Source organism: Cryptomeria japonica, chromosome 4 (genome assembly GCF_030272615.1).
Source record: "Cryptomeria japonica chromosome 4, Sugi_1.0, whole genome shotgun sequence".
NCBI classification, from domain to species: Eukaryota; Viridiplantae; Streptophyta; class Pinopsida; order Cupressales; family Cupressaceae; genus Cryptomeria; species Cryptomeria japonica.
Genome location: NC_081408.1, coordinates 141471707 through 141498874, shown reverse-complemented (window position 1 = coordinate 141498874; position 27168 = coordinate 141471707). Strand labels below are relative to the sequence as shown.

At 33.2% G+C, this 27168-nt stretch overlaps 1 protein-coding gene across 1 annotated transcript; it reads left to right on the top strand.

Annotated features, from left to right (window-relative positions):
* The first annotated feature begins 12411 nt into the window (after nt 1-12411).
* LOC131074062 (disease resistance RPP13-like protein 4) lies at nt 12412-13674 on the top strand. The gene has a single exon (XM_058010608.2). The coding sequence runs from the start codon at nt 12412-12414 to the stop codon at nt 13672-13674; it is 1263 nt and encodes a 420-aa protein (XP_057866591.2).
* The last annotated feature ends 13494 nt before the right edge of the window (nt 13675-27168 follow it).

Sequence of the window (27168 nt, the reverse complement as noted above, 5' to 3'; positions counted from 1 at the left end):
GTTTGAATGGTTTTCCATGATATGATAGATGGGTCTCAGCTAAATAGTTAACACATTTTATATATCATGTATAAACATTATTTAATTTAAATTAAGAATATAATCTCTTTTTTACAAGTGAAATAATTTTTAAAACTTAACTATACATATACATAAAATTGATTTTTGATAATTTTATTTTAACCAGATTTTAAAACACAACTGACAAATCATTTAAGCATCTCTATTAGTGTGTGTGTGTGTGTGTGTGTATAAATATAATTAAATTAGTGAAATTACTAATTCCAATTAAACAAAAGAAATAAGTAGAGTCCCTCACTTACTAGTTGCTTAGATTCAAACATCATGTGTATTTCAGCAAGTTAGACCTACTTTATATTTTTTAGTGCTCAATTCCCTTTTCCACTTCATAGAGGTTTAATGAGTGTTAATAGATGTATTAGTTAATAATAGTCAGTTTTTGCGGTTACTTTGAGAGTTCTTCCATTCATAAGTTTCACGCTACCATTTCCATGTAGGGTATATCCACAACTAGCGAAGCTTTGACATTTTCATGCTTGGTCTGGTTCATAGATACTATCATTTGTAACTTAAACATAATTACATATAACTTGTTAATGAAATAACGCGAACAAAAAGAAAAGAAAAAATAGAATTCAGAAGACAAAACACAAAACTCATAACACAAGTTTTAACGTGGTTCACCATGATAGGCTACATCCACTTTGAAGTGGGGGAAAACTATTAGTATTCTTAGTTTATCAATCATACATTAGCTACATCTTATTACTCCAGAATACATATACAATAAACAATACGATCCTCGTATATAGACAAGCAATCAAGAGGATGTGAAGAGACATGACAATTGGAGGGAAAGGAAGTCCGTTGGGCTTCATGTACCCAACAATCTCCCACTTAAAGTCCAATGATGTTGCAGAAAACTAGAGATTCCCTCACTTCAATCTTATTGTTATCCTTTGACAAGGCCAAGAGAAGTCTAAAAAAAAAGAACTTCTCTTTGGGAACTACCTTAGTCAATGCATTGGTCGGATTGACCTTCATGTCTATCTTTACAACCTACAATTTCCCTTCTTCAACCACACTGCAAATGAAGTGATGTTGCAACTCAATATGTTTAGTGTGATGATGAAACACAAGATTCTTAGCCATTTTAATGGCACTACTAAAATCACAAAACAAAGTAAGCTCATTTTGTGGGCATCGTCAATCACTCAACAATTGCTGCAACAAAATCAGCTCCTTTGCTTCTTTAGATAGAGCCATGTAGTCAGCCTCAATTGTGGAAAGAGCTGCTGATTTTTGTAACCTTGAAACCCAACTAATGGCAACTTTGAAAAATGTGAAAACATAAGCTGAAGTGGACCTTCTCTTGTCTAAGTCCCCAGCCCAATCAGAATCAACAAAACCTTGAAGTTGTACATGATTCTTACCAAAACAAAAAGCATAATCTCATGTACCTTTTAAATATCTCAATATCCATTTGACAGCCTCCCAAAGAGGTTTTTCCAAGATTATTCATGAACTTGCTCACAACTCCCATTGCATGAGTAATATCCAGATGAGTGCAAACCATGGAAAACATGATGCTACCAACCATTGAACAATATGGAATGCCCTTCAAAAATTATTGATCTTCCAGTGTCTTGGGACACATATTCGAAGATAAGTGAAAATGATCCACAAGTGGTGTTTTGACAACCTTGGCTCCAACCATGCCAAATCTGCCCACAACTTTGTCAATGTATTGCTTTTGAGACAATTGAATGTCCTTTTTCCTATCCCTAATAATATTCATTCCAATAAATCCTTCATTGCAAATTTGGTGCCTAACTCTTTTAGCTCACTAACAATTCTCATGACAGTGCCGGCTACCAACATGTCATCAACATAGAGAAAGAGTATAACAAACTCACCATTAGGAAGTCGTTTGTAATAAACACATGGATCAGATTCACACCATACAAAGTCATGTTCTATCATGAATTGATCAAATTTGATATACCACTATCTGGGGGATTGCTTGAGCCCATACACGCTTCTCTTCAACCTGCAATAGAAATGTTCGTACCCTCATTTTACAAATCCCTCAGGTTGTTCCATGTATAATTCTTCATCTACATCTCCATGAAGAAATATAGTCTTGACATCAAGTTGTTCCAACTCAAGATCTCATACAACTGCGAGACCTAAGACTGTGCGAATCATTGTCATTTTCACAACAGGTGAAAAAATCTCATCAAAGTCATCCCTTTCTGTTGAGCATACCCTTTTACTACCAACCTAGCCCAATATCTATTCTTTCCTCCTTATTCCTCTTTGAATTTGTATACCCACTTGTTCCTTAATGTCTTCCGATTTGGTGGAAGAGACATTAGATCCCAAGTCTGGTTTGTGAGTAATGAATTCATTTCTTCAAGCATGGTAGCGTACCATCTATCACAATCAACATGATTACAGGCTTGTTTATAGTTTGGAGGCTCTGTTTGATCAATTGGCAAGTCCCAGACGGATGAAAAGACGGAAGGTTCTCTAAAGTAGAGGATATCATCGAGAACTTGCCACCTCTGTCTTTGAACGTCCAACAGTTAACGGATATGTTCGTAAAGAAAGGTTTATCCCAGAAACATATGGTAACTCTTTCAGGTGGCTAGCATTAAAATTGTGAGTAAGATTTATTTGTAGCTTGGTTTAAAGCGATTTTCGTCTCATTTCATAGTTTTCTAATAGGGAAGATATGGATAATCGCATTTGATTGTATCTATCCTATTCGAACTCCTTTTCTTAACTCCTTTTCATGTTAAATGCAATGAAAGTAGTTACTCTGATAAATTCTCTCAAGAATCTTAAGAAGTGAATGCAATTTTGGAAATCTAATTCCAAATGATCTATTACAAAAGGAGTGCCACTTACCACACATGAAAAATGAAACCATTGTATGATTAAAGCATAAAACACAATTATCCTTTTTCCGCATATCATGTATATAAACAGTTCACAACATTTCATCTTACTTCCAATGTTCTCCAAATACAGTTCACAACATTTAATAAGGAGCTATGGACATGAAATTTAAACAAAAGATTCCACATTCACACCACTCAAATAGAGTGCACAAGCATAGATAGGCGTATTCAAGGGTCACCACACTTAACAAGATATGAAACATAAAAAACACACAAGATATGAAACATAAAAAACACACCATTTGTATACCAAGCATTTCTCACAACCTAACTTTCATCAAACATATCAAATATGCAGTACTAATATATCATACCATACACACTATATACACAAAAGATAAAAACAATTACATGTAGAGTTCAACATCTTGAATGCTGTTTTTTTTTTACTAAAGACTCTCAAATAAAGGGTATTTTCCCTTATTTTATCAGGTATAACAAAATATTAGAATTTATGCAAACTTGTGCTAAGAACTATGTATTGAAGGATCTTATGAACAAAGAATTGCAACTTAACATTGTGAACTTAGGGACCCATTGTTGAACCCGGAGCTTTGATATGATCTGTAAGAACCCCCATAAGATTAAATTAAAACATTACAAAATTACTCATGATTAAGCATAAATTAAAGTGGCATGCTCAAACATACAAAAGAATAGAGACATTATTAGATCAAGATATATTGTCTTAATACATAAGCCCAAATATTAGGTAAATCAAAAGAGAATAATTTCCCTTTCAAGAGACCATGTTGCCAAATATAATGAGTACAGAAAGTACATAACTTAAGATAATCTTTATAAATGCTCTTAACTCATGATCTTTGCATTTGAACATCATGGGTTAGAACATGGTTATAGTACTTCACCACAAAACCATAAAGAACTATGCTTACCCAAAATCCTTCAATTGAAGAATACCCAACCCTAAATGAGGATACCCAACAATATGAATATGGCAGGGTGATGGAACCTAGTATAGGTGATATATCCACATTATAGAAGCTAATGTAACAATATCATGATATGCAAGAGAGTGTAGGACATAATGATGAAATAGAAATCATGTTCTAGAAGATTATATAAGGTTTGACCAAAGCACCTTATTGGGTATACCATCAATAAATAAGTTTCAAGTATAGAATTACCCTTCTATTTGCTCCTTATATTAAATTCATCTAACCTTACAGAAAACAATCACTAAGAACACAAGAACATAAAATCACTCATAGGCATATAGAAGCATCTATCTATGTGGTATTGTCTTGATATTAAATTTTATGCATTAATGCTAATTCAAGCACATCATTACATAATAAATTATATACAATGATTTTCAAGCATGCCCATGATTGTTTAATTTTTTTGTGAAAGCATGCATAAGGATACAAAAGCATTGATAAGCATCAATCTAACTTTTCTAGCTAATATCAAGCAACATTTAATTTCTATTTCTCTCTTAATTCTTCTAAAAGGTTATACTTAACAACAAATTCATGAGTCATTACGTGACACATATATTTACCAACATCCTTTCATTAGCATGATGAAAGCTGATAAGAAATGGTAATTTTGAATATTAAAACAAGAAAAACTAATTATTGCTTTCGATAAACATGAAAAATATTTTATCTTGAAAAATCTTGGAGAAACCCTTGGATCTTGATGCAGGTTAAGGGTGCCTTGGTAAAACCTTTGGATCTTGATGGGGGGTAAGGGTGCTTTAGTAAAACTCTTGGATCTTGATGTGGGGTAAGGGTGTCTTGGTAAAATGCTTGGTTCTTGGATCTACTATTGTCCAATGGTGTAAACCAGGTTGGTGGCTTTTCTTGTTCTTGGCTACTTGTTGATGTTTGGTTGACAGTTGGTTGTTGTTATTCTTTGTTTGTATATTTTTGTAGCATTTTCTTGTGGGTTCTGGATTCCCATTAATTCCAAAAGATTTTAGCTCCCTTAAAAACTTGTTATAAGGGGTTTCAGGACCCCTCAAAATCTATTTTATCCCCAACAAAAAATATGAAAAATATAAATTATATAAAACATGAATTTCTTTAGAGGTTTAATATAAATTATAGTGGCTTATTCTAAGAGATAAGTAGCATTGTAATCATATTCTTAAATAATTTTTTATTTCTCTTCTCTATTAGTTGTAGAGGGAATTAGGTCAACTAGATTTTTGGAGTCTAGAGGATTCCTAGAACCTATGTTTCTTCAAAGTTAATTCCTTTCTTAAAAAACATGCTCAATAACTCTCTATCTTTACTTCTTAATAAGGCATGTAGATATTCTTAAATCAATGATTTATACTACTAAATTATTTCTAGTAGAAGCTTAGATATTTATGACATACAAATCGAACATTAGAGCATATAGATCTTAGAAAATAAGGTATTTCAAATACACAGCTGAGAGACTCTATCTTCAGATCATTATCTTAACATGCAAAAGCAGATTAGGATAACTCTGGAAGATAGGAATAGGTTAATTCTTTTATTATAATTTGATCACTACATATGGTGCAGACACAGTATGATTTGTGATATCAATGTAAGTATAGGATATCAATTGTAGGGGCTCTCTAAGAACAATACCAAGATAAAGATATTGTCTAGACTATATAAGTTTTAAATTCTTTAACACCAGAAAAATGAGATCACTTGTTCCAAGTAACTTTCAAGGCTTCTTCAAACACTATTTAGATTCAATGTATAGTTGTTATTTGTTTATGTCTTTTGATTGGTTGCCTCAATGTTTTTTTTATTGTTGTTGTTTATTGTATGTCATGCACTTATTAAAATCATTGAATTGTTAGCTTATGTAACTTTATGGTTAGAAACTTGGATGGTATTAAGTGTAATTCTTTAATATATATCATTTTAAAGTTGCAATTCTTTAATGTATTTCTTTTTCTTGTATTGATTCAAAATAAAAAAAGTATATAATATATATCATTTTAAAGTTGCAACATTTTTTTAATATTAAAGATTGAAATATTATTTTGTGCATATGATACTTAAAAGGAAGAGAGGGTTGTGACATTCATTAGATTATTTTAATCTTCATATCAACAATGTCAAATTATTTTCCTCTAAAAAATTAACCTCAATTCCTTCTCCTTCACCCTTCAACTCTAGCTTGTTATCAACTTTCAAATATTTGCTATTTTTTACGATAACACACCACATTGTACACACCAAAGACCTTCCATGCTTCTCGGTATTTCATAATTGTTCATTAGGACTTAGTTAGGAAGATACTTCCCCACATTAGCATTCCCATCTAAAACCAATTACACACAAATTTATGTGATTTTTTATGTAATATATTTAAAGATATTTAATACATTCATTATAATAATTTGAAAATCAAATAAATAATTCATATTTCATATATGCACTCATTATCATACAGTTGTTCCACTAATGGTGAGTGGCTAGGATTTAGAGTGGCAAAACATCATGTGAATGGAAGGCCTGTATAATATTGGAATATAGTGCATAATATTAAACTTACTTTTGTGTTTTTTCCTCTATGAATAAATTTTTTAATCATCGCTAACATTTTATATAATTTGTGAAGGTTGATTCCCAATAATTAGTAAAATAATGGGTGTGAATATTGAGATTGAAATTTGAAAATGCGCTTTTATGGGTCAGTTTTATATTTTATATTATAAATTTTTGTTAATTTACATTTTATATTTTTTATATTTTATAGTATTATTTTTTGTTAATTTATATTTTTTATTTTTTTAAAGGGTAAAGTGATTAGTTGAATTAAGAGAGTGAATTTATAAGACTGAGTGTAAATGAGAGTAAAGTATAGATAAATAGAATTATGAGTCAAAACTAACATGGAAGTATGCTATTTTTAACATATTAGAGAACCAAGAAATATACATCAACATAAGTATAAAAATAAATAAAAAAGAATTCAATTATGCTAATTTCACTATTACAACTATTTCTAATCAAGAATATATGTGTGTAATCTATGAACTTTTACCTATTGTGATAGATTAGATAGTAATGTTAAGAGTGGAGCTAGGATGAATATATGTGTGTAATCTATGAACTTTTACCTATTGTGATAGATTAGATAGTAATGTTAAGAGTGGAGCTAGGATGAATGAACATTGACAAGTTAAGAATCAAAATATATTTATAAAGATCATAAATATTAACCTATTTTTTATTTTCTAAAAAATAAAAAATAACATCTAAAAATCTTAAGAAGTGCTTAAGCATGTATTTTGCAAATTTTAAGCATGTATTTTGCAAATTTTTGCTATTCCTAGTTAAGTTTTTGGTCATTCTTTTTAATGATTGATCAAAATATGGCATTGTAGTTTCTTTCCTATTTGCAATTCTTCCTTTGAGAAATTTTCTACTTTTGTTCCTCTCCTTTCTATCTTTCCATTGTTTACTTTTAAAAAGTATTGGTTCAAATATGCTTATATAAAAAAATAAAATTTTAATAATTAAAAGATGAAATTTCTTGTATAATAAAGAGAGTAAAGAACTATAATGATAAACTTTGTATATGCAAGGCATTTAAATTTAGTTTTATATTTTTTCTTTATAAGTTCTCTCATACATAGATATATTAAAAACAAATTCTTTATTTTGTGCTAAATTGAGTCATTTCTCTCATCATTTCCACCTAACACATTATACATCTTGTTATACACAAACAAGTTAGCCCCTTTCATGAATTTACATACCCTTAAGCATTCACCCTATCCACTTATTTATCACTCATTTGTGGACACTCTTTCACATGAACAAATTACTTATTGAGATCTATCCCAAGATTAGTTCACAATCAGGATGCTATCTTTGTAGTCCTAAACTTTATCCAAATTTTAAAAGTTAAACTCAAATAGGACTAGCTTTAGACCATTGCCTTTCCTATCTAAGATTATCTGAGCAAAAAAATTCATTATATTTTGTTGTGTCTTTGTATACAAACATATTTAATGGATTCATTTAAATCATATGGAAATCAAGAAAATAATACTTATATATTGATGCTCTGCAAAAAGGATTAGAAAATCTGTTTGATGGCAACACACACAAGAGCACAAGAAACAAACGTTAGTGTTAGCAACAAAAGATTATCCTAAACAGGCATATCAAGAGAGATATTAAGCATGAAATAGAAAGCATATAAACATAAAATGAAATAGCTAATCAAGATGCTCATAGTTGCTCCTCCCTTGTTCCTCTCCTCTCCAAGTCCCAAATGAGTGTAGCTCTCAGCTTTTAGCACTAGCCATGGATGCCATATGGAGATTCAAGATGGTTGAATATGATAAGCAAATACTATGCAAGAGTAGATAGTGATGCTATGAAAAAGCTCTATGCTAATGCCAGTATAACAACAATACTCTAAAATGCTTCTCCTTTTGCTTGAGGAGAAGGGTTCTATTTATAGAAGAAATAGGGAAATGAAGGGTTAAGATTGAGCAATCTTAACAAGGGTTAGGATTGAAAGTTGGGGATCCATGTGCACAATTGGCACCAATAAAATGGTGACAAGTGTCAACATAGGATTGGGTTGAGAGAAGAGGTTGGAGGCATTAAAGGCCTGAGAAGACCTCATGGTTATCTAGAAGGTAAGGGTCAAGTCTAAATTAAGATTACCCATTGGATTAAGAGTTAATCCAAGGATAAACCTTTGTGCAAATGTTTAAGAGATAATCATGGTCAAAGCATTAATGGCCTGATGAGACCTTTGGGTTGGGTAGAGGTTGAGTCAAAACAAATGTTTTAACCATGTGGGAGGGTTGAATTAACCATTAATGGTTATTGGAGACTTTGGGGATTAAGTGGTTGAAGGTTGGAAGCTTTCAAAGGTTATCCAAGACTTTGAGGGTTAATTTGTTGAACACACAAAGCATTAATTGCTTTTCAAAGACTTTGGAGTCTTTGAGAAGTGACTCCAATTTGCTTAGGAATGTGACAATATTTAGGGGATGGATTAGGCTAATTAGAAAGGGTTTAGAAGAATCTAGAAGGGGTTTAGGCATACAAGTGGATTTTGTAGGAAAATGCAAGTGGGAGAAATTTTGGTATTTTCAATTAAAATAAAATCATTTATTTCAATTAAATGGTGTAAGTTGAATTTGGATAAATATTTAAATAAATATTAATTTATTTAAATGAGAAAAATGAAGATAAAGCATTAAAATGCTTGAAGACTTTGAGGGAAACCATTAAAGGCTTGAAGACTTTAAGGAAAACCATTAAAGTCTTTAAGAAGACTATAGAAGGAAGCCATCAAGTTTGAAGACTTTAAAGCCATCAAGTTTGACTACTTTAAGGGAAACCATTAAAGGTTTCAAGTGGGTGAGGATAAATAGGATTTTAAATAAATAATTTATTTAAAATAGTTGTGCAACTTGCTTTTGTAGGAAAATACAAGTGGGTGGAGGATAAAGGTGATTTAAATAAATTATTTATTTAAAATAATTGTGCAACTTGCATTTGTAGGAAAATGCAAGTGGGTGGAGGATAAAGGTGATTTAAATAAATTATTTATTTAAAATAATTGTGCAACTTGCATTTGTAGGAAAATGCAAGTGGGTGGAGGATAAAGGTGATTTAAATAAATGATTTATTTATTTAAATGTGAGAGGTGGGATTTTGGGGGTTTTAAATAAATATTAATTTATTTAAATGTGAGAGAAGATTTAATTAAATAAATATGATTTATTTATTTAATTAATGGTCTGAATTTGGTTAAGTGAATTAAATCAAATAAATTGAATAATTTATTTAATTAATAGGAGAATAGGGTTAAGATGAATTAATTAAATATTAATTTAATTAATTATTAATTGATGGTTAGATAATCAAATAAATACTAAGTATTCATTTAATTAAGTGGACAGATTTATGTGACTACATATATCATTCACATTTCCATACTTCTATTGATGTTTAAAAGGAATCTAACATTGCATGATTATTCTAGAAGTAGTTACATGGCTCGAAATTCTTTTTAATATTTTATGATTTTCCCCAAATAATTTAGATAAATCTCCTTTTCTCTCGATGACAAACTTTTAAGATATTTAAAATATCAATAAATCTCCTTTTCTCTCGATGACAATCTTTGAAGATATTTAAAATATCAATATATCCCCTAAGTAATTTTATATTACTATCGAGAGAAGTAGTTTTATAGTTATTAGGTGGTGACTCCTACCTCTCTTTCCACGAGCTTCTTTAAAACTTCTTTTTAGTACAGCACAACTTGGATGTCATTTGTCGCCATTTAGACATCATCTTCAACACTTACGTCGTAGAGAATTATTGAGCCCCAAACGCCACACAATTTTATGAGACTTTTCAATGGTCGGTGGTGGAAAAAGTTAGTACACCACACATTTTCTATCACTCTTCCGACACCACACGCAGCGCAATAGAGGAAAAAGTTAGTACAGCACAAGTTTTCTATCACTCGTACCCAGTCCACATACATTGCTTAAATTGAAAACTCTCCATAATCATTCACTATCAGTCAGTTCATAATTTTGGTTTGTCTGCCAAGTGCTCTCAGTCCCCATCGCCTCACTTGTCGTCCGGGCGAACAGTGGCAGAACATCATGCGAATGCGAGGTCCGTATAACAATGTAAACTTGCTTTTCCACTTTTTCCTCCATAAAATTAGCATCCCAATAATTAGTAAAAGAATGGGGTTGAATATTGAGATTCAAATTTGATCATGGATTTTGTAGGACCATTTTTATATTATATTGTATTAACTTTTTGCCAAATCTAACATGAAAATATAGAATTTCTTAATACGTTATAGTATTAAGACTAGTCAAGCAGAAAGATAAATAAAAGATAGCTCATTTATACTAATTTCACTATTACAATTATTTCTAATCAAGAATATATATATATATATATCTAATTAAGAGATCCAACTTTTATGAACTTTTCATTTATGACAAGTATTGGTTCAGAGATGATTATATACAAAACATGAAACATTAATTATTAAAAGCTGAAATATCTAACATAATATAGAGCTTAAAGAATTGTAATGGTAAAATTTGTAAATGCGTGGCATTTAAATTTAGATTTATGTTTTTTTAAAGTTCTTTCATACATAGATATTTAAAATAAAAATTCTTTATTTTGTGCTAAATTGAGTCACTTGTCTTATAGTTTTCACCTAACACATTACACATCTTGTTATACTCACACAAGTTAGCCACTTTCACATATTTACACCCTTATGCATACATTGTGTCCACTAAGTTATCACACATATATGGTCACTCTTTCACATGAACACATCATTTATTGAGATCTATCACAATACTAGTTCACAATCATGAGGCTATCTTTTTAGTCCTAGACTTGCTTTACCAAATTCAGAAAATTAAATTCAAATAAGAGTGACTTCCCACCTTTACCCTTCTTATTTCCGATTGTCCAAACAAAAAAAATTGTGATATGTAGTTGTGTCCTTGTATATAAACATATTTAATGGACTCATTTAATAATATGGAAATCAATAAAAAAATACAAACATATCATTCACATTTACATACTTGATTAATGTTTTAAAAGGAATCAAACATTACATAATAATTTTTAGAAGTAGTTACATAATTGAAGATTGTTTTTTGATATTTTAAATTTTTTACAAAATAATCTAAATTAAATCTCGTATTGTCTCAATGACAATCTTTTATGGTGGTATTAGACCTCTTAAGTAATTTTAGATTAAAATCTAGGAAAGAAGACAAAAGAAACCAGCAAAGCCGAAAAACGCATATCAACAAAATACAATGACAAATTCAGAATTATAAATTAATTTCATATAATTGACTACATCCTTAAAAAAGTTACATAAATCTTTTAGCTTAAAAGAATCACCAACCTAATACTTACTATTCCCTTGAAAAAACTTATTTAATTTCAATCTTCATCAATCTTTATTTTTTTGTTATCATCAAATTAAATATATTTAATTTTATTCTTAAATTCTTACACATTTTAGTGACTAAACTCACATACAAATTAACTTTAACTCAATAAATGATTAATTTAAAATAATAATAACTTGTATACTTATAAGGTGGTGGGTACCTACCTCTCTTTCCACGAGAATCTTTTAAACCTTTCTTTTCGTACAGGACAGATGGGAAAAGTTAGTATACTACAAATTTTCTATCACTTATCCCACACCACACGCAGCGCTATGGAGGATAAGGTTGAAGATATTTTCTCACACCCACTCCGCAAACGTGGCTTTATTTCATTTTGTCTGCCTTCTTCTTGAAGCCTCTTTGCTTTATAAATTTTGAGTTGTAGGATTGTTATACTCACATCCAACGAAGTTTGAATTGCATTAGCATCCAATTCTACTCTCTAAATCCAGTGTCTGTAACAAATCGAAGATGGCAGCTGGACTTGCAATTGGGCTTGCCAACGGTGTGCTGGGAAAGCTTGGCGAGATTGCAGCACAGGGAGCCTTGAATGAGGCATCTCTCCTCCTCAACTTCAAAAAAGATTTCAAATGGTTGGAGAAGAAGCTCAGAAACATACGTGCTTCTCTACAAGCTGCAGATGAGCTGAGTGGGCATGATGACAATGTGAAGGAATGGCTGGCGGAAGTGAGGAATACTCCTTTTGACGCGGAAGATATAATTGACGAGTGTTCCGTTGAGCATTTGTTTATAAATAGCAGTCAATCATGTGTGTACAATTGTAGTCAATTAGGCTTTCGGTATAAGATGGGGAAGACGATTAGAGAGCTCAAAGATAGGATTAGGTCTAGTCTTCAAGAAGCACAGGAGCTCAAGCTTATGTACGATATGTCCCATATAAGTCAGCCCTCAACTGGTAGATTGGAAAGAGAAAGAGGAGCAGAGTTGAGAACGTGGACTATCGTGGAGAAAGATTCACCAGCAGTGGCAGTGGAGCACAAAGTGCAGGAAATTCTGAGATTGTTAGACAATCCTGCTGTTGGTGTTGTTGCCATCGTGGGAATGGACGGGCTGGGTAAAAAATTCATTGTGCAGCACGTGTTCAACAGATCAAAACATAGGTACGAGAGTTCTGCCTGGATTACTGTTTCACAGATTTGCTCTCTTACAAGTTTGCAATGTGACCTAGCCTCCCATATTGATTTAGAAATAGCCTCCCATATTAGTGTGCTTGGTATAACTGACATGCGAGCAGCTGAATTGATACATGAGGGATTAGAGGGCAAAAGATGTTTGATTGTTCTCGATGACGTGTGGAGGACTAGTGTAGAAGGTAACTTGATATCAGGACTTGGTCTTCCCACTCGTCGTAATAACCAGTGTAAAATAGTTGTTAACACTAGAAGTAGAGATGTTGCCCAGAACATGAGTGCCCACATCTATGAGATGCAAAGTCTCTCGAAGGATGAGAGTTGGGGTCTGTTTTGCCTGTATGCTTTCCCAAATCATGAGGGAAATAGGCCGCCGGAGCAGCTAGAGGGGTTGGCTCATCAAATTGTACAAGAATGTGGGAGGTTGCCACTGGCCGTAAAGACCGTTGCGGCATCCATGGCCAACTCTTCCCTCATATCAGATTGGGAGTCCAAATTGGAGCAGTTGAAAAAGGTCGGAAAAGCAGAGGACTACATCATAAAGATTCTAAAGCTGAGTTATGACTCTCTTCCCCCTATCTGAGATCTTGCTTTGCTCATTTTTCTTTCTTTCCAGAGGACACACATATTGCTCTTTCTGCTATTAAAATTGAGAAAGCTATATACAAGGATAATGTTATATATTTGTGGATAGCGGAAGGATTTATTCCGCAAGAAAAAAACAGAGAACAATGGGATATTGGGTTAGATTATCTACACCAACTTGAAAATTTATGTTTGCTGGAAGTGAACAGAGTTTTGCGTTGTTACACTGTACATGACTTATTGCTTGATAATATGATATGGTTGTAAATATATGTAAAGCACATGAGTGTGAATTTGATCTTCCCTTCAAAGAAACAAGTTGTCGCAGGTTATTTCTAGCTAGAAAGGATTTAGATACAAATGTAATTTCGCAAAGGCCTCTTCTTTGTGAGCGATTTCTCCGCACACTCTCATTCTCTCAGAATCCTGGCATTACAAGTATTCCAAAAGACTGGCTTGATCATGTGAGAGGACTCCGGGTAATATAAGTTTATGTATATATAATTAGAAATATTTTGACTAATGGTTTTATATATATATATTTTAATGAAAATTTATAATGTAATGTGGTGGAATATTTTTACTTAAAAAACTTTTATAAAGAATTAGCAGTTGATATTAAATTATTTTAGTAACAGATATATTACTTTGTTGTAGAATTTTTTATTTAGAATATATATATATATATATATAGACATAAAATTTAGTTTTTAGTTAAAAATGTTTTATTTTATTATGTAGCTTTTAATTTTATTCTGAAAATATAATTATTTTGTTTTACTTTGATTTATTTACATTATACTTTATTTAAGAGTCATTATATAATTAAATGATGTGACTACTATCGTGTTTATTGTTAATTATTAATATTTTGATCTATAAATAGCTATGAAAATTAAAGTAAAAGATAAAAATAAAAAAAAAAAATTATACATGCCTATCCTTTTGATATTGTCACTATAGAATGCCTCAAAATATAATAATAAACATATAATTTAATAGAATTTCAATATGTACTTAATAAATGATCATTTTTTAAAGTTGTACACATGCTAAATAATCATTTTTTCAAAGATGTACACATGCTTGGTAATTTTGTTATATCATTCTTCTTTTCTTACCACAGTTATGCTACATCGTAGTTGATCTTGTTATGTGATAATTTTTTACTATTATGTATAATATAGATGTTCATTAACAATAGTACAATGTTGAAACATGCAATATGAAAGACACAATTTTGGTCAATTGTTAATTAAATGTGGAATACTTGATCTTGTTGAACAATAATTAACATTTTACTTTTAGATATAGATTATGGATAAATTTTAAAATGTTACAACAAGTCAAGAAATATATCTTGTCATTAGGGAGGTTGAGAAGAATATTATATTATGAAATAAAGTTAGGATTGTAATATTACTGTTATATGGGTTGATTGGATGAATTTATTATAAGCAAAGGCTGGTCAAAAGGATGTGACTGGATTTTACAATGTTTTGGCTAGTTTTTTTTATCTATGAATAGTGGGAGCTTAGGCCATGTGAGGCTATACATGGGGGACATCATCCCTCACATAAATGGTCTACATCAACATAATGATCCAAACCCATAAGCCCAACAACCTATTGGGGATTAAAAGTTTGGAAGCCTAGCAACTTAATTTGATTTTGAATTTAGAAAGGTGAACGATTCAAATTTGTGAGAATAAATGTCCTCGCAAGGGGTCAAAGCTTGTAATCTCAACAACCCAAAAAGGGTTTGAAATTTAATGACAAGGACAACAACACCATGGTTTAGCCATCAAGTTGTACCATGAATGACAATGTTGGAATATATTATTATTTACATATATTACTAACAAAATTATATAATTAGTGACAATGTTGGAATTTATTATTATTTACATGTATAATATAGATGTTCATTAACAATAGTACAATGTTGAAACATGCAATATGAAAGACACAATTTTGGTCAATTGTTAATTAAATGTGGAATACTTGATCTAGTTGAACAATAATTAACATTTTACTTTTAGATATAGATTATGGATAAATTTTAAAATGTTACAGCAAGTCAAGAAATATATCTTGTCATTAGGGAGGTTGAGAAGAATATTATATTATGAAATAAAGTTAGGATTCTAATATTACTATTATATGGGTTGATTGGATGAATTTATTATAAGCAAAGGCTGGTCAAAATGATGTGACTGGATTTTATAATGTTTTGGCTAGTTTTTTTTATCTATGAATAGTGGGAGCTTAGGCCATGTGAGGCATACATGGGGGACATCATCTCTCACATAAATGGTCTACACCAACATAATGATCCAAACCCATAAGCCCAACAACCTATTGGGGATTAAAAGTTTGGAAGCCTAGCAACTTAATTTGGTTTTGAATCTAGAAAGGTGAACGATTCAAATTTGTGAGCATAATGTCCTACCAAGGGGTCAAAGCTTGCAATCTAAACAACCCAAAAAGGGTTTGAAATTTAATGACAAGGATAAAAACACCATGGTTTAGCCATCAAGTTGTACAATGAATGACAATGTTGGAATTTATTATTATTTACATATATTGCTAACAAAATCATATAATTAGTGACATTTCATTTACTTTATTTTATTTAATTTCATCATTAAGATTTTGTATGAATCTTCATTTTTCATACCATTAAAATATTAAAATAATATCATATGAATTGAATTAGTGAAAATGCTTGACATCTCTTAATAAAGATAATAAGTGAAAAAATATTCAAAATCAAAAGAAATAAAAATGATAACTTTCCTCCCAATTACCTTCAATTGAGCTTGAAGATTAGAAGCACCCAATGTCAAGAAACCCCTAAAGAGATCCCTCAAGACATCTTTATGTGTTGTTGATTTATGATTTTGGTTCTCTTTCACTTTGATAACATGAATTTGCATTACGGTGTCTTTCATTTCAAATGGATTGGGTGTAAAGACCTAAGATTTAATCTTACTAAAATAAATGATTTAAAAAAAATTATATTATTTTAATTTAATCAGTTACTAAAATATATTTTTATATATGTTATTTAGTGCTTGTGGATAATATTTTACCCAATATGAGCACTCAAAAAATTATCAGGTGCCCTTTCAAGTAATCATGTCCAATATGGTAAATATTACGACAACATGATCTGATGACTTGAAATCCAAGATTGGCAGGCAATGCTCGAAAGTCAAGATTGAAAGATAATTCTCGATATTCCCACTAGAATTCTTATCAACATCAAGCTTGAGGAAAGTGTTGGGAATGTGAAGTCCAACAGTCACATGACCCTCCACGTTCTCCCAACTGTTCATTTCATATCTGAATATGATTATATAATGGCTCTGTGCAGCCCATGTATTTGAGTTGATTAATAGAAGTTATTCCCTGCTTTGAGTGTGGATGTAGGCATATTTGCCGAACCACGATAAATCATGTGTTGTCTCTTCTTATTGCTTTTCTATTTTTGTTATTGTTTTCTCTGCTCTTTCTAATATTTACAATTGATATCAGAGCCATGTTGGCTTGAGAAGAGATGGAGGAAGGAGGAGTAGGTAAAATTTATAACTTCTATGGCAGTTTTACATTCTATGTAAAACCATGCTTCAAGCACTACGTACATTGGTCGGATGGCTGGAAGAAAGAGGGGAACTTAGTTGAAGAGGATAATCCAATGAAAGAAAAGGATGTTGGGATTCTTATTTGCTCTCCCCTTGAGCCAGCCTTGGCACTTATTGGCCAGGAATTTGTTGGTAATCGTGTGGTGAAGGTTGAACGCCATGATAGTCCCTGCATAGACGCTGGAATTTCTAAGCTGAAAGATGTTGAAAAAGTGGTTGTTGTTGAAGAGGGTGAACTCAAGAGATTGTGGGAGGAAGAGTGTATGCCATTGGAAACCCAAGCTGAATTTGTTGTTGATTCCCAGGATGAGGAGGGTGCAAATTGGAGTGAGGTAGTAGGGCAAGGAGGCCTGGGAGAAATTTTGGCTTCAGAGAGCTCTGCAGATGGCATGGCCTTGGCGAAAATAAAGAGGCATTCCCATAATGATGACAACCTTTGTGCAGATAATTTCATAAAAGCCTATGAGCCTATGGATTTAGATGACATAGTAAATGATAGAAGCCTATGAGCCTATGGATTTCATCCAAGATTGACAAGCAATGCTCGACAGTCAAGATTGAAAGACAATTCTCGATATTCCCACTAGAATTCTTATCAGCATCAAGCTTGAGGAAAGGTGAAGTACAGGCTGAATAAGCGGGCTCCTCATTTTTGTAAGAAGTCAAGTAACATTCATTGAAGGATTTTTCTCAGTTACATCCCGCTGGTTGAATGTCATGTGTGTCGTGGCATTCCTAGTCGATATATAGCCACTAATATACATATTTTGATAGTTTGGGAAATTCAACATTTAGTCCCATTTCTACCAATCCTGCTAACTGGCCCCTTCGTCTACATCTCTGCTAAGTTGACATGCTTAAGTCTGAAAATATACTACCTAATCTTCATTGGAGACAAAAGTTACTTGAAACCAATGGACAATTAATAATTTCAATCCTAGGCGGGATAAGGGTTTCAGAATACTCAATACCATTGCTCTAAGAATGAAAATGTGGGGTTCAAGATAGTAGTTATGGCCAAGATAAGCATTTCAAGGGTTCAGTTGTTTGCGATGGATTAACCCAAAAAAAAAATTATAAAGAAAATCTCCCTTTAAATTGTGAAAATTCTATTGCAGTTACTGATTATTAATCTCTTATCTTATAAAGATTATTTAACTGCGAAATATTGAAAAATAAGATAGCCACAACTTCACAAATAAAAACACATGGAAAGAAATATGCAACACAGTGACACAATATTTTTGGACAATTGTCCTTGGAAAAACTCCAAAGGGAAAACCAATACTACAGATGAGGAATATATATTAACTACAACAAATCAAGAGATACAAATACTGCTTGCCTCTTACTGACAAAGCTTCGACGACCTCCCAATTTCTCCTACTGAGATTTCACCCTGCTACTATCCCAACGCTATCACTACGCCCTTGCTAACACTACAAGACTACTTGCTAACATTGCAAGTTTCTCCACAAACTTCATATGCTCCAAATGACCCTTGACCCCTTTTTATACTACTCTCCTTGAAAAACCAATGACCAAGATTAATTCTCAATCAACGGTTGAGATTAATAACAACTAAACAACCCTAACAAAATTGGTTGCTAGAAGTTTCTAAAAGAGATCAAATAATTAACAAATAATTGTCCCTATCTAACAAAATTTGTTTAGCACTTAATTATTTACTAATTATTACATATGGAGAACCAACTATCCTAGCTAACTAAACTAACACTCCCTCTTAGCGAGGAAGTTGTTCTGCATGACACCCAACTTCTCTCTGAAGAAGGTGAATTTTGCCTTCCCCAATGCCTTTGTCAGAATGTCTACTACCTACTAATCTGTAGGTATAAACTATAGCTGAACAATTCCCCACTGTACACAATCTCTATTGAAGTGATACTTGATGTCTATATTTTTTGACCTATCATGAAACACCGAATTCTCAGTCAACTTGATGCAACTCTAATTGTCGCAGTGTATCACTGTAGTCTCCACCTTTTGACCAAACAAGTCTACTAGCAACTTTTGAAGACATATAGCTTCACATATCGCCATGCTAGCTACTATGTATTGCGACTCTGCAGAACTCAGAGCTATAGACTTTTGCTTCCTACTGAACCAAGAGACAAGTCCTGATCCTAGACTGAAACAACACCCTGAAGTGCTTCTCTTGTCTGTTGTACTACCTGCCCAATCTGCATCAGTATATCCCATCAACCCGATTCCTTCACCTCGAGCATACCTAATCCCATACTCGATTGTACCTCACAAATAATGCAACACATGCTTTGCCGCTATCCAATGTACTCCCTTTGGCTCAACCATGAACTAAGAGAGTTTACTGCAAATGATATATTTGGCCCGGTGTTGACCAAATACATGAGAGAACCAATCAACTTCTTGTATAAGGTGGGATCTACATCTTTCTCCCTGGATGTGTCTACCTTCCTCCAATTCATAATCATGGGTGTAGACATGGCTTTGCAATCCTCCATCCTGAACCTTTTCAAGATCTCTATGCAATATTTCCCTTGTCCAAGGAAAATTTCTCCATCTGTTTGCCACACCTTCATGCCTAGAAAGTAGTGCATAAGTCACAAATCCTTCATCTCAAACTTTGCTGCCAGGTCCCTCTTGCACTCTTCTATGAGCCCCAGTGAACCTGTTAGAAACAAGTCATCCACATATAGGACAAGAATGAGAATCTCACCCCCAACCACCAAGTAGTAGAGATTAGCATCTGCCTCACTCTTCACAAAGCCCATTTCCTTCAAGTAACTATCAATGCGGTCATACCAGACTCTAGGATCCTGCTTAAGCCCATACAAAGCTCTCTTCAATCTACGCACGTGGGTCTTTTTGTTGTGTGCTACAAAGCCTTCCAGTTGTTCTATGTATACCTCCTCTTTCAACTCACCATTTAGGATTTTTGTCTTGACATCCATTTGATGGATCTACCATCCCATCTATGCTAAAACTGAGATTACAGCTCATATAGAAGTATACCTAGGCACTGGAGTAAATGTCTCCTCATAGTCTATTCCCTCCTTTTGAGAGAACCCCTTTGCCAGGAACCTTGCCTTGTATTTCTCGATGCTACCATTTGCACCATGCTTGATCTTGTAGATCCGGCACAATCCAACCACAACCCTATCTATTGGTCTAGGAACTACCTCCCACACATTATTTTGCATTATTGAGGTATATTCCTCAACCCTTGCATCTTGCCAAACCTAATGTTGTGTAGCCTCCTGATAGATAGAAGGTTCGCTATCTACCAACTGACTAACTAATGCAACATAGTTATCATACCTGGCTAGTTGTCTCTATTGTCTACTACTCCTCCTAGGAGTACCCACTAACTCTTGAGTATTCTTTTGTGTTTGCTGAACCTCACGGTTCCTACTCCCAACTGTAGAGGATGAAATTTCAACCTCTATGTCTTCTTGATGCATCTCTTCCTACACCTGTTGCTCCATACTCTGTGAACTCTCACCACTTGAGCCTATACTGGTACTAGTGACTGTACTCAAGCTTTGTTGCCCTTGATTCGGTTGAGCTATCCTTGGAGCTTCTATCGATTGCTCACTCTGATGCTCTGCTGGCAAATATTTGGACCTCCTAAATGCCTTGTGCTCCATGAACTTGACATCATGCCTGACTATAATCCTCCTGGTCCCTAGAATAAATATCCGATATGCCTTTGAGGTTTCACTGTACCCCACAAAGTACCCCCTCTCTACAATTTGATCTAACTTGGTACGTGTATCCCTTGGAATATGACAATATGCCAAACTCCCAAATATCCTAAAGTGATTGACATCTGGCTTCTTTCCCGTAAAAGCTTCCTCTGGTGTCATCTTCCCTAATGGCTTATGTGGAACCTTGTTTTGTATGTATACTGTCGTACTACATGCTTCTACCCATAAGTAGTGGAGCAGGTCCTGATCATGTAGCATAGCCCTTGCTGCCTCCAATATGGACCGATTCTTCCTCTCAGCAATCCCATTTTGTTGCGGGTTGTAAGGAATAGTCCAGTCTCTCTTGATTCCTTCCTTGGTACAAAAATCTTGGAATTCATTCCCTTTGTACTCGCCTCCATTGTCTGACCGAATAAAATTTATCTTCCTTCCTATCGAGTTCTCCACAAGAGCCTTGAACTCTTCGAAGCGACTGAAAACCTCATCCTTGGTCTTCAAGAAGTATATCCAGGTCCTCCTGGAAAAATCATCAATAAAAATAACATAGTACTCGTATCCTCTGAGAGACTTCATCGACATTGGACCACAAATATTTGAATGTACCAGATCAAGAACACCCTTAGATCGAGTGTCACTCCTTGGAAAAGATGCTTTTGCAAACTTCCCCAACACACATCCCTTACATACATCATCGTGCTTTGTGCTCACCTCTGGAACACCTATCATAGTCTCATGAAGCAATTTAAGTTCTTCATGATGTATATGGCCCATCCTCCTATGCCATAGCTCTCCAAGATCTCTAGGATTGATGTTGCTCATGAGTGACTTAGGAATATCAAACTGCAACCTATAAAGTTGACCACTCCTAACTCCAATAGCTATGGGTGATTTCTAATCCTTATGCTTGATCAACACATGAGCCTCTCTAAAGAGTACATTGTAGCCTTTATCCTAAAGGATAGATACAAAAATCAGATTCATACCTAAGTCTGGCACATGCAACACATCATGAAGGGAAATCGACTTTCCATTCTCCCTTTGAAACTAAATAGTTCCCCATAGAGATCTGGATTCTGGTGTTCTCCTCCTTGTAATTGGAGAAATACTCTCTAACACCTATCATATGAATTGATGCCCCACTATCTATATACTAAACACTTTGTGAGGTTGAGCTAATCATACAAGCTATGAGTGAAAACTCATCCTCCATTCTACTAGAGAGCTCATCTGCACTTGCTGAAGTTGCCATATGCTTCTTCCCTTTCTTCTCATTCTTCTTCCTTTGCGGGAAATCACTGACATAGTGGCCAAATTCATGACATCCATAGCACTTGATCTTAGATAGGTCCTTCTTCTCACTTTGTAGATTTGATCCTTTGCTAGACCCCTTCTTTGTTTCCCCTTTTCCTGCTAGGGCAACGTTTTCTTGGTCCATCTCACCTTTCTGACTCTTATTGCTGGATCCACTAACAAGGCTTAGTCTAAGTTCCTCCTGAGTGAAATCACTCCAAAGTCGATCCCAACTTGGTAAGGTGTCTCGTCCATTAATAACTTGAACAAAGACATCCCACTACTTAGAAAACCCATTTAAGGCTATCCATACTAGCTCATCATCACCTGGTTTATCTCCAACAGTTGCAAACTCATCCTTGACAAGTCTAATCCTGGTGAGGTAACTTGTCACACCTTCTCCCTTGTTCATCCGAGTATTCCTCAACTTTTCTTTGAGAATCAGCTTCCAGTTAGTGGTCACATTCTGGTATAGATTTAGGATGGTGTCCCACATTGCCTTCGCTATATCCAAATCTGTGATATGCGGAACTATATGATCTTTAACATCATCAAGGATTATCCTCCTCACTTTGGCATCTTCCTTCTTATATGTTTCAAGAGGTATTGGATCTGTAGGTACAGTCACAATAGTGGTAACATATTCCTTGATACCATTCTCTTCTAGCAATAAAGAAATTAAGGCTTTCCAGACACCAAAATTTGAGGCTCCATCTAATCTATCTTGATCTCTTAAACCCACTGAGGCCATCTCAAGGGATAAAAGAAATAATAATTCTAAAGAGGTCAAACTAGGTTTTATAAACCCTCAATTTTCTTTCCTTTGCCTAGGATAAAAATTTTCTACTTAGTTCTCATACCATGTGAAAATTCTATTGCAGTTACTGATTATTAATCTCCTATCTCATAAATATTATTTAACTGCGAAGTACTGAAAAATAACACAGCTGCAACTTCACAAATAAAAACACGCAGAAAGAAATATGCAAAATAGTGACACAATATTTTTGGACAATTGTCCATGGAAAAACCCCGAAGGGAAAACTAGTACTGTAGATGAGGAATATATATTAACTACAATACATCAAGAGATACAAATACTGCTTGCCTCTTACTGACAGAGCTTCAATGACCTCCCAATTTCTTCTGTTGAGCTTCCACCCCGCTACTATCCCAACTCTATCACTACGCCCTTGATAACATTGCAAGACTACTTGCTAACACTGCAAGTTTCTCCACAAACTTCATATGCTCCAAATGACCCTTGACCCCTTTTTATACTACTCTCGTTGGAAAACCAACGACCAAGATTAATTCTCAATCAATAGCTAAGATTAATAACAAGTAAACAACCCTAACAAAATTGGTTGCTAGAAGTTTCTAAAAGAGATCAAATAATTAACAAATAATTGTCCCTATCTAACAAAATTTGTTTAGGAAATACTTATTTACTAATTATTACATATGGAGAACCAACTGTCCTAGCTAACCAAACTAACATAGGGCTTCTAAAGGGTTGGCTATCCTTTGGAATGAGTTATCTGCTAAGATTAATTTGGTTGCCTCTAATGACGATTGGATACTTACAATTGTGGAATGTCTGAAATGTTCAAACTCTTTCTAGTTATTCATTGTTTATGGTCCAACCGGTACAACACAAAAGAAACAGTTTTGGAACTCACTTAGCCCTCTCCTATAGCAGTTGTGTAACGTTCCAGTGATCCTAGGGGTGATTTTAATGTTGGACTGCATGAATATGAAAAATATGGAGATATAACTCTCCCACCAAAATTAAGTTGTTGAGGATTTCAGGGAATTTGTAAGCTTTAATGGTCTTTTTGATTGTCTTCCAAAGAAAGATAAATTTACATGGACGACCAAATAGAAAGTTTTTCTACAGATATCTGAAATATTAGATAGATTCATACTGTCAGATCTGTGACTCACCTCCAACCATGATTTTTCCTCTTCCGTCATAACTGCCCCTAGCTCAAATCATTTTCCAATTTAATTATATGACATCAAACCGTTAGTAAAAATTCCATTCAAGTTGCAATCCATGTCGTTTATGGATGCAACTTTCTTTTCTTTGGTTATATGATGATAGACTAATGCCCCCTTCATGAAAGGTTTGCGTATGGTGTAGCTTTCTCGTTATTTGAAATCCCTTACGGGAAAGATGTAAACCTGGAATGTTGAACATTTTAAGAATATCGTTCTTGAAAAACTTCAAGTTGAGAAGAAGTTAGATTTCTTGAAATGATATAATTATTAAAGAGGGTATGGATCTACAATCCTTTGACTTAGAAAATTCCTTGTAATATAATTATTAAAGAGGGTATGGATCTACAATCCTTTGACTTAGAAAATTCCTTGTAAAGCACATATAAGGAGCCTCTTTTTGGAAAGGAAGTTTGTTGGAGACAAAAAACCTCCTAGAGTTGTGGTTAAAGGATGGTGAAAAAACCATGAAGTTTTTCTTTGAATCTATTAAAACTAGGAGCCAATTCAATTATCTTTCTTGGATCAAATCTACAAATGTTAATCTTCTTTCATCTAGATCAGATGTATGATAAGTAGTTCTTTTTCAAAAGTCTATTGCCCAAACATTTAGACGTTGAATCTTATCATCAATCTTCATTTTTAGATTGCATGCTACATCTTGTTAGTCTAAAGAAGAACAACATGCTTATTGCAAAGTTTGCAATGTCAAAATTAAAATCAATATCTTTTGCAATGGCCCATGATAAAACACCAAGCCTGGATGGCTATACTACCACTTTCTTTCAAAAATATTGGAATATTGTGTTTGAGATCCTATTGTTGTCTTTGAAACACGTAAGGAGGAATCAAAACATACTTAAGAAGATGAACACTACTTTCATTGCACTAATTCCCAAAACTCAATCTCCTGAGATATTTGTGCATGTTAGACCAATATCCCTTCGTATTATGCTGTATTTAAAATATTTACTAGAGCTATTTCTTTAAGATTTTGTCTCCTCCTAAACATAATTTCAGATGAAAAAGAAGGATTTGTAAAAAAAAGAGAAATATCAAATGAAGTAATTCATTCTATTCATGAAGTAAAATAATTAACCATTATTCTCAAAATTAGATATGTTAAAAGCATATTATATGGTTGATTAAGATTTACTAATTTTGGTTCTCAATAAATTGGATTTTGATCAGATGTGGCCGAAGTGGATTCTCTCTTATTTATTTGAGACTAAATTATTAGTTCTTTTTAATGGGTTACCTTGTCAATTCTTTTCATCTTCTTAGGGAGTTCGACAGGGTGATCCTTTGTCTCCATCATTGTTCATCTTGATGGATGAATCTATGAGTATGACTATTTCTGCTTCTAGGTTTCATGCTAATTGGAAAGGAATTTACGTTGAGAATTGTTCTAAGTCCTCTCATTCTTCTTTTTCCAATGACACCCTCCTTCTCTTTGGTTGAGAAACAATGAATGAAAGAAAAAAGGGTGATGAAAGTTATTGCTTCTAGCTTATTGTAAACTTTAGGTCAAGTAGTAAATTGCACAAAACAAAAAGTCTTTTTCTTTAATGTTCCTATTCATATTGAAGATAGATTTGATCCTTTTGGAGTTATTTTGTATTTGATATTCCTTGAAAACTTCTTGGAATTTTGCTCTTCTCAAGTGACAATAAACTAAAGAATTGTGAAAACATATTGACCTCTATTTCAAATAGAATATGATATTGGAAGACTAAATGGTTAATGTTAGTTGGAAATTAAATTTGATTAGAGTATTTCTTAATGTGATTCCTATATATATAATGTCAATATTTAACTCTGCAAAAACAATCATATAACAATTGCAATTAACAATGAAATATTTTATTTGGATTGATAACATGACCAACAAGAAAAAACTCCTTTTACTGGCATGGGAAAATGTTTTTTCTTCTAAATATATAGGAGGTGCTAGAATCCACAATCTTGAAGCTCATAGTAAAGTCCCACGAGCTAAATTAGTAGGGAGAATTTATACTATTTTTGAGGAAAAAGATGTAGTCTAAGGAGATAGAAGTATCTTGATTCTTCAAATAGAGAGAGAATTTATAATTAAAAAATCTTCCAAAGAGATCCAAAATATAGAACTTTGTAAATTCCTCAAGAGAGGTCCTTCTTCCTTACCTTACCTAAGTTATAATTACTAGAGAAAAAAAATTATTCTAGTAGGAGTCATGAAATGACTATGATCCTCTTTTGCTACTAATATATTGGGGCCAACTCTCAAATAATCTAAAATAGTGTTAAGGCTCAAAGGTGAGAGATTAATTATAGCTTGACTACTTAGTTTACACACCAAAAGTTATTTGGGAATCTATATAAGGTTTTCTTTTTTTAGATGCTCAAAAAATTCTTTATCTCTAAATTATAGAAGAGGCACACTATATTTTCTAAAATGGCTGATAAAATCATCTAGTTGAAGTCAAAGTGGGGATCCTACATGCTTAAGGAGGAATGGGAAAATTTGGTGAATGTTATTTTGAATCATAATTGGCCAAAAAGATTATTATAGTCTCCTCCTTGTCTTCCAAATTTAGGGACCTTTACTTGGTTAGCTTTGCATGACCATATTTTGACCTCCATGAGGTTAGATAGATTAGGTATCGTGATGGCCTTTTCATGTGTTTTTTGTGGCATTGAATATGGGGATACTAATCATTTACTCTTTAATTTCTTGTTTATTTCACATTGTTTGTCTCGGTTATAAGAGAAATTAGGCTGGCAAGGGTTGAGACCAACCACTATATTGAAAAATTTACAGAGTTAGCCGATTTTATTTAAAGGATATACTTTTGCACATCTTTAGCTT

Excerpts from the sequence above, each read along its gene's own strand:
- LOC131074062 (XM_058010608.2), top strand. The coding sequence starts at position 12,412 with ATGGCAGCTGGACTTGCAATTGGGCTTGCCAACGGTGTGCTGGGAAAG.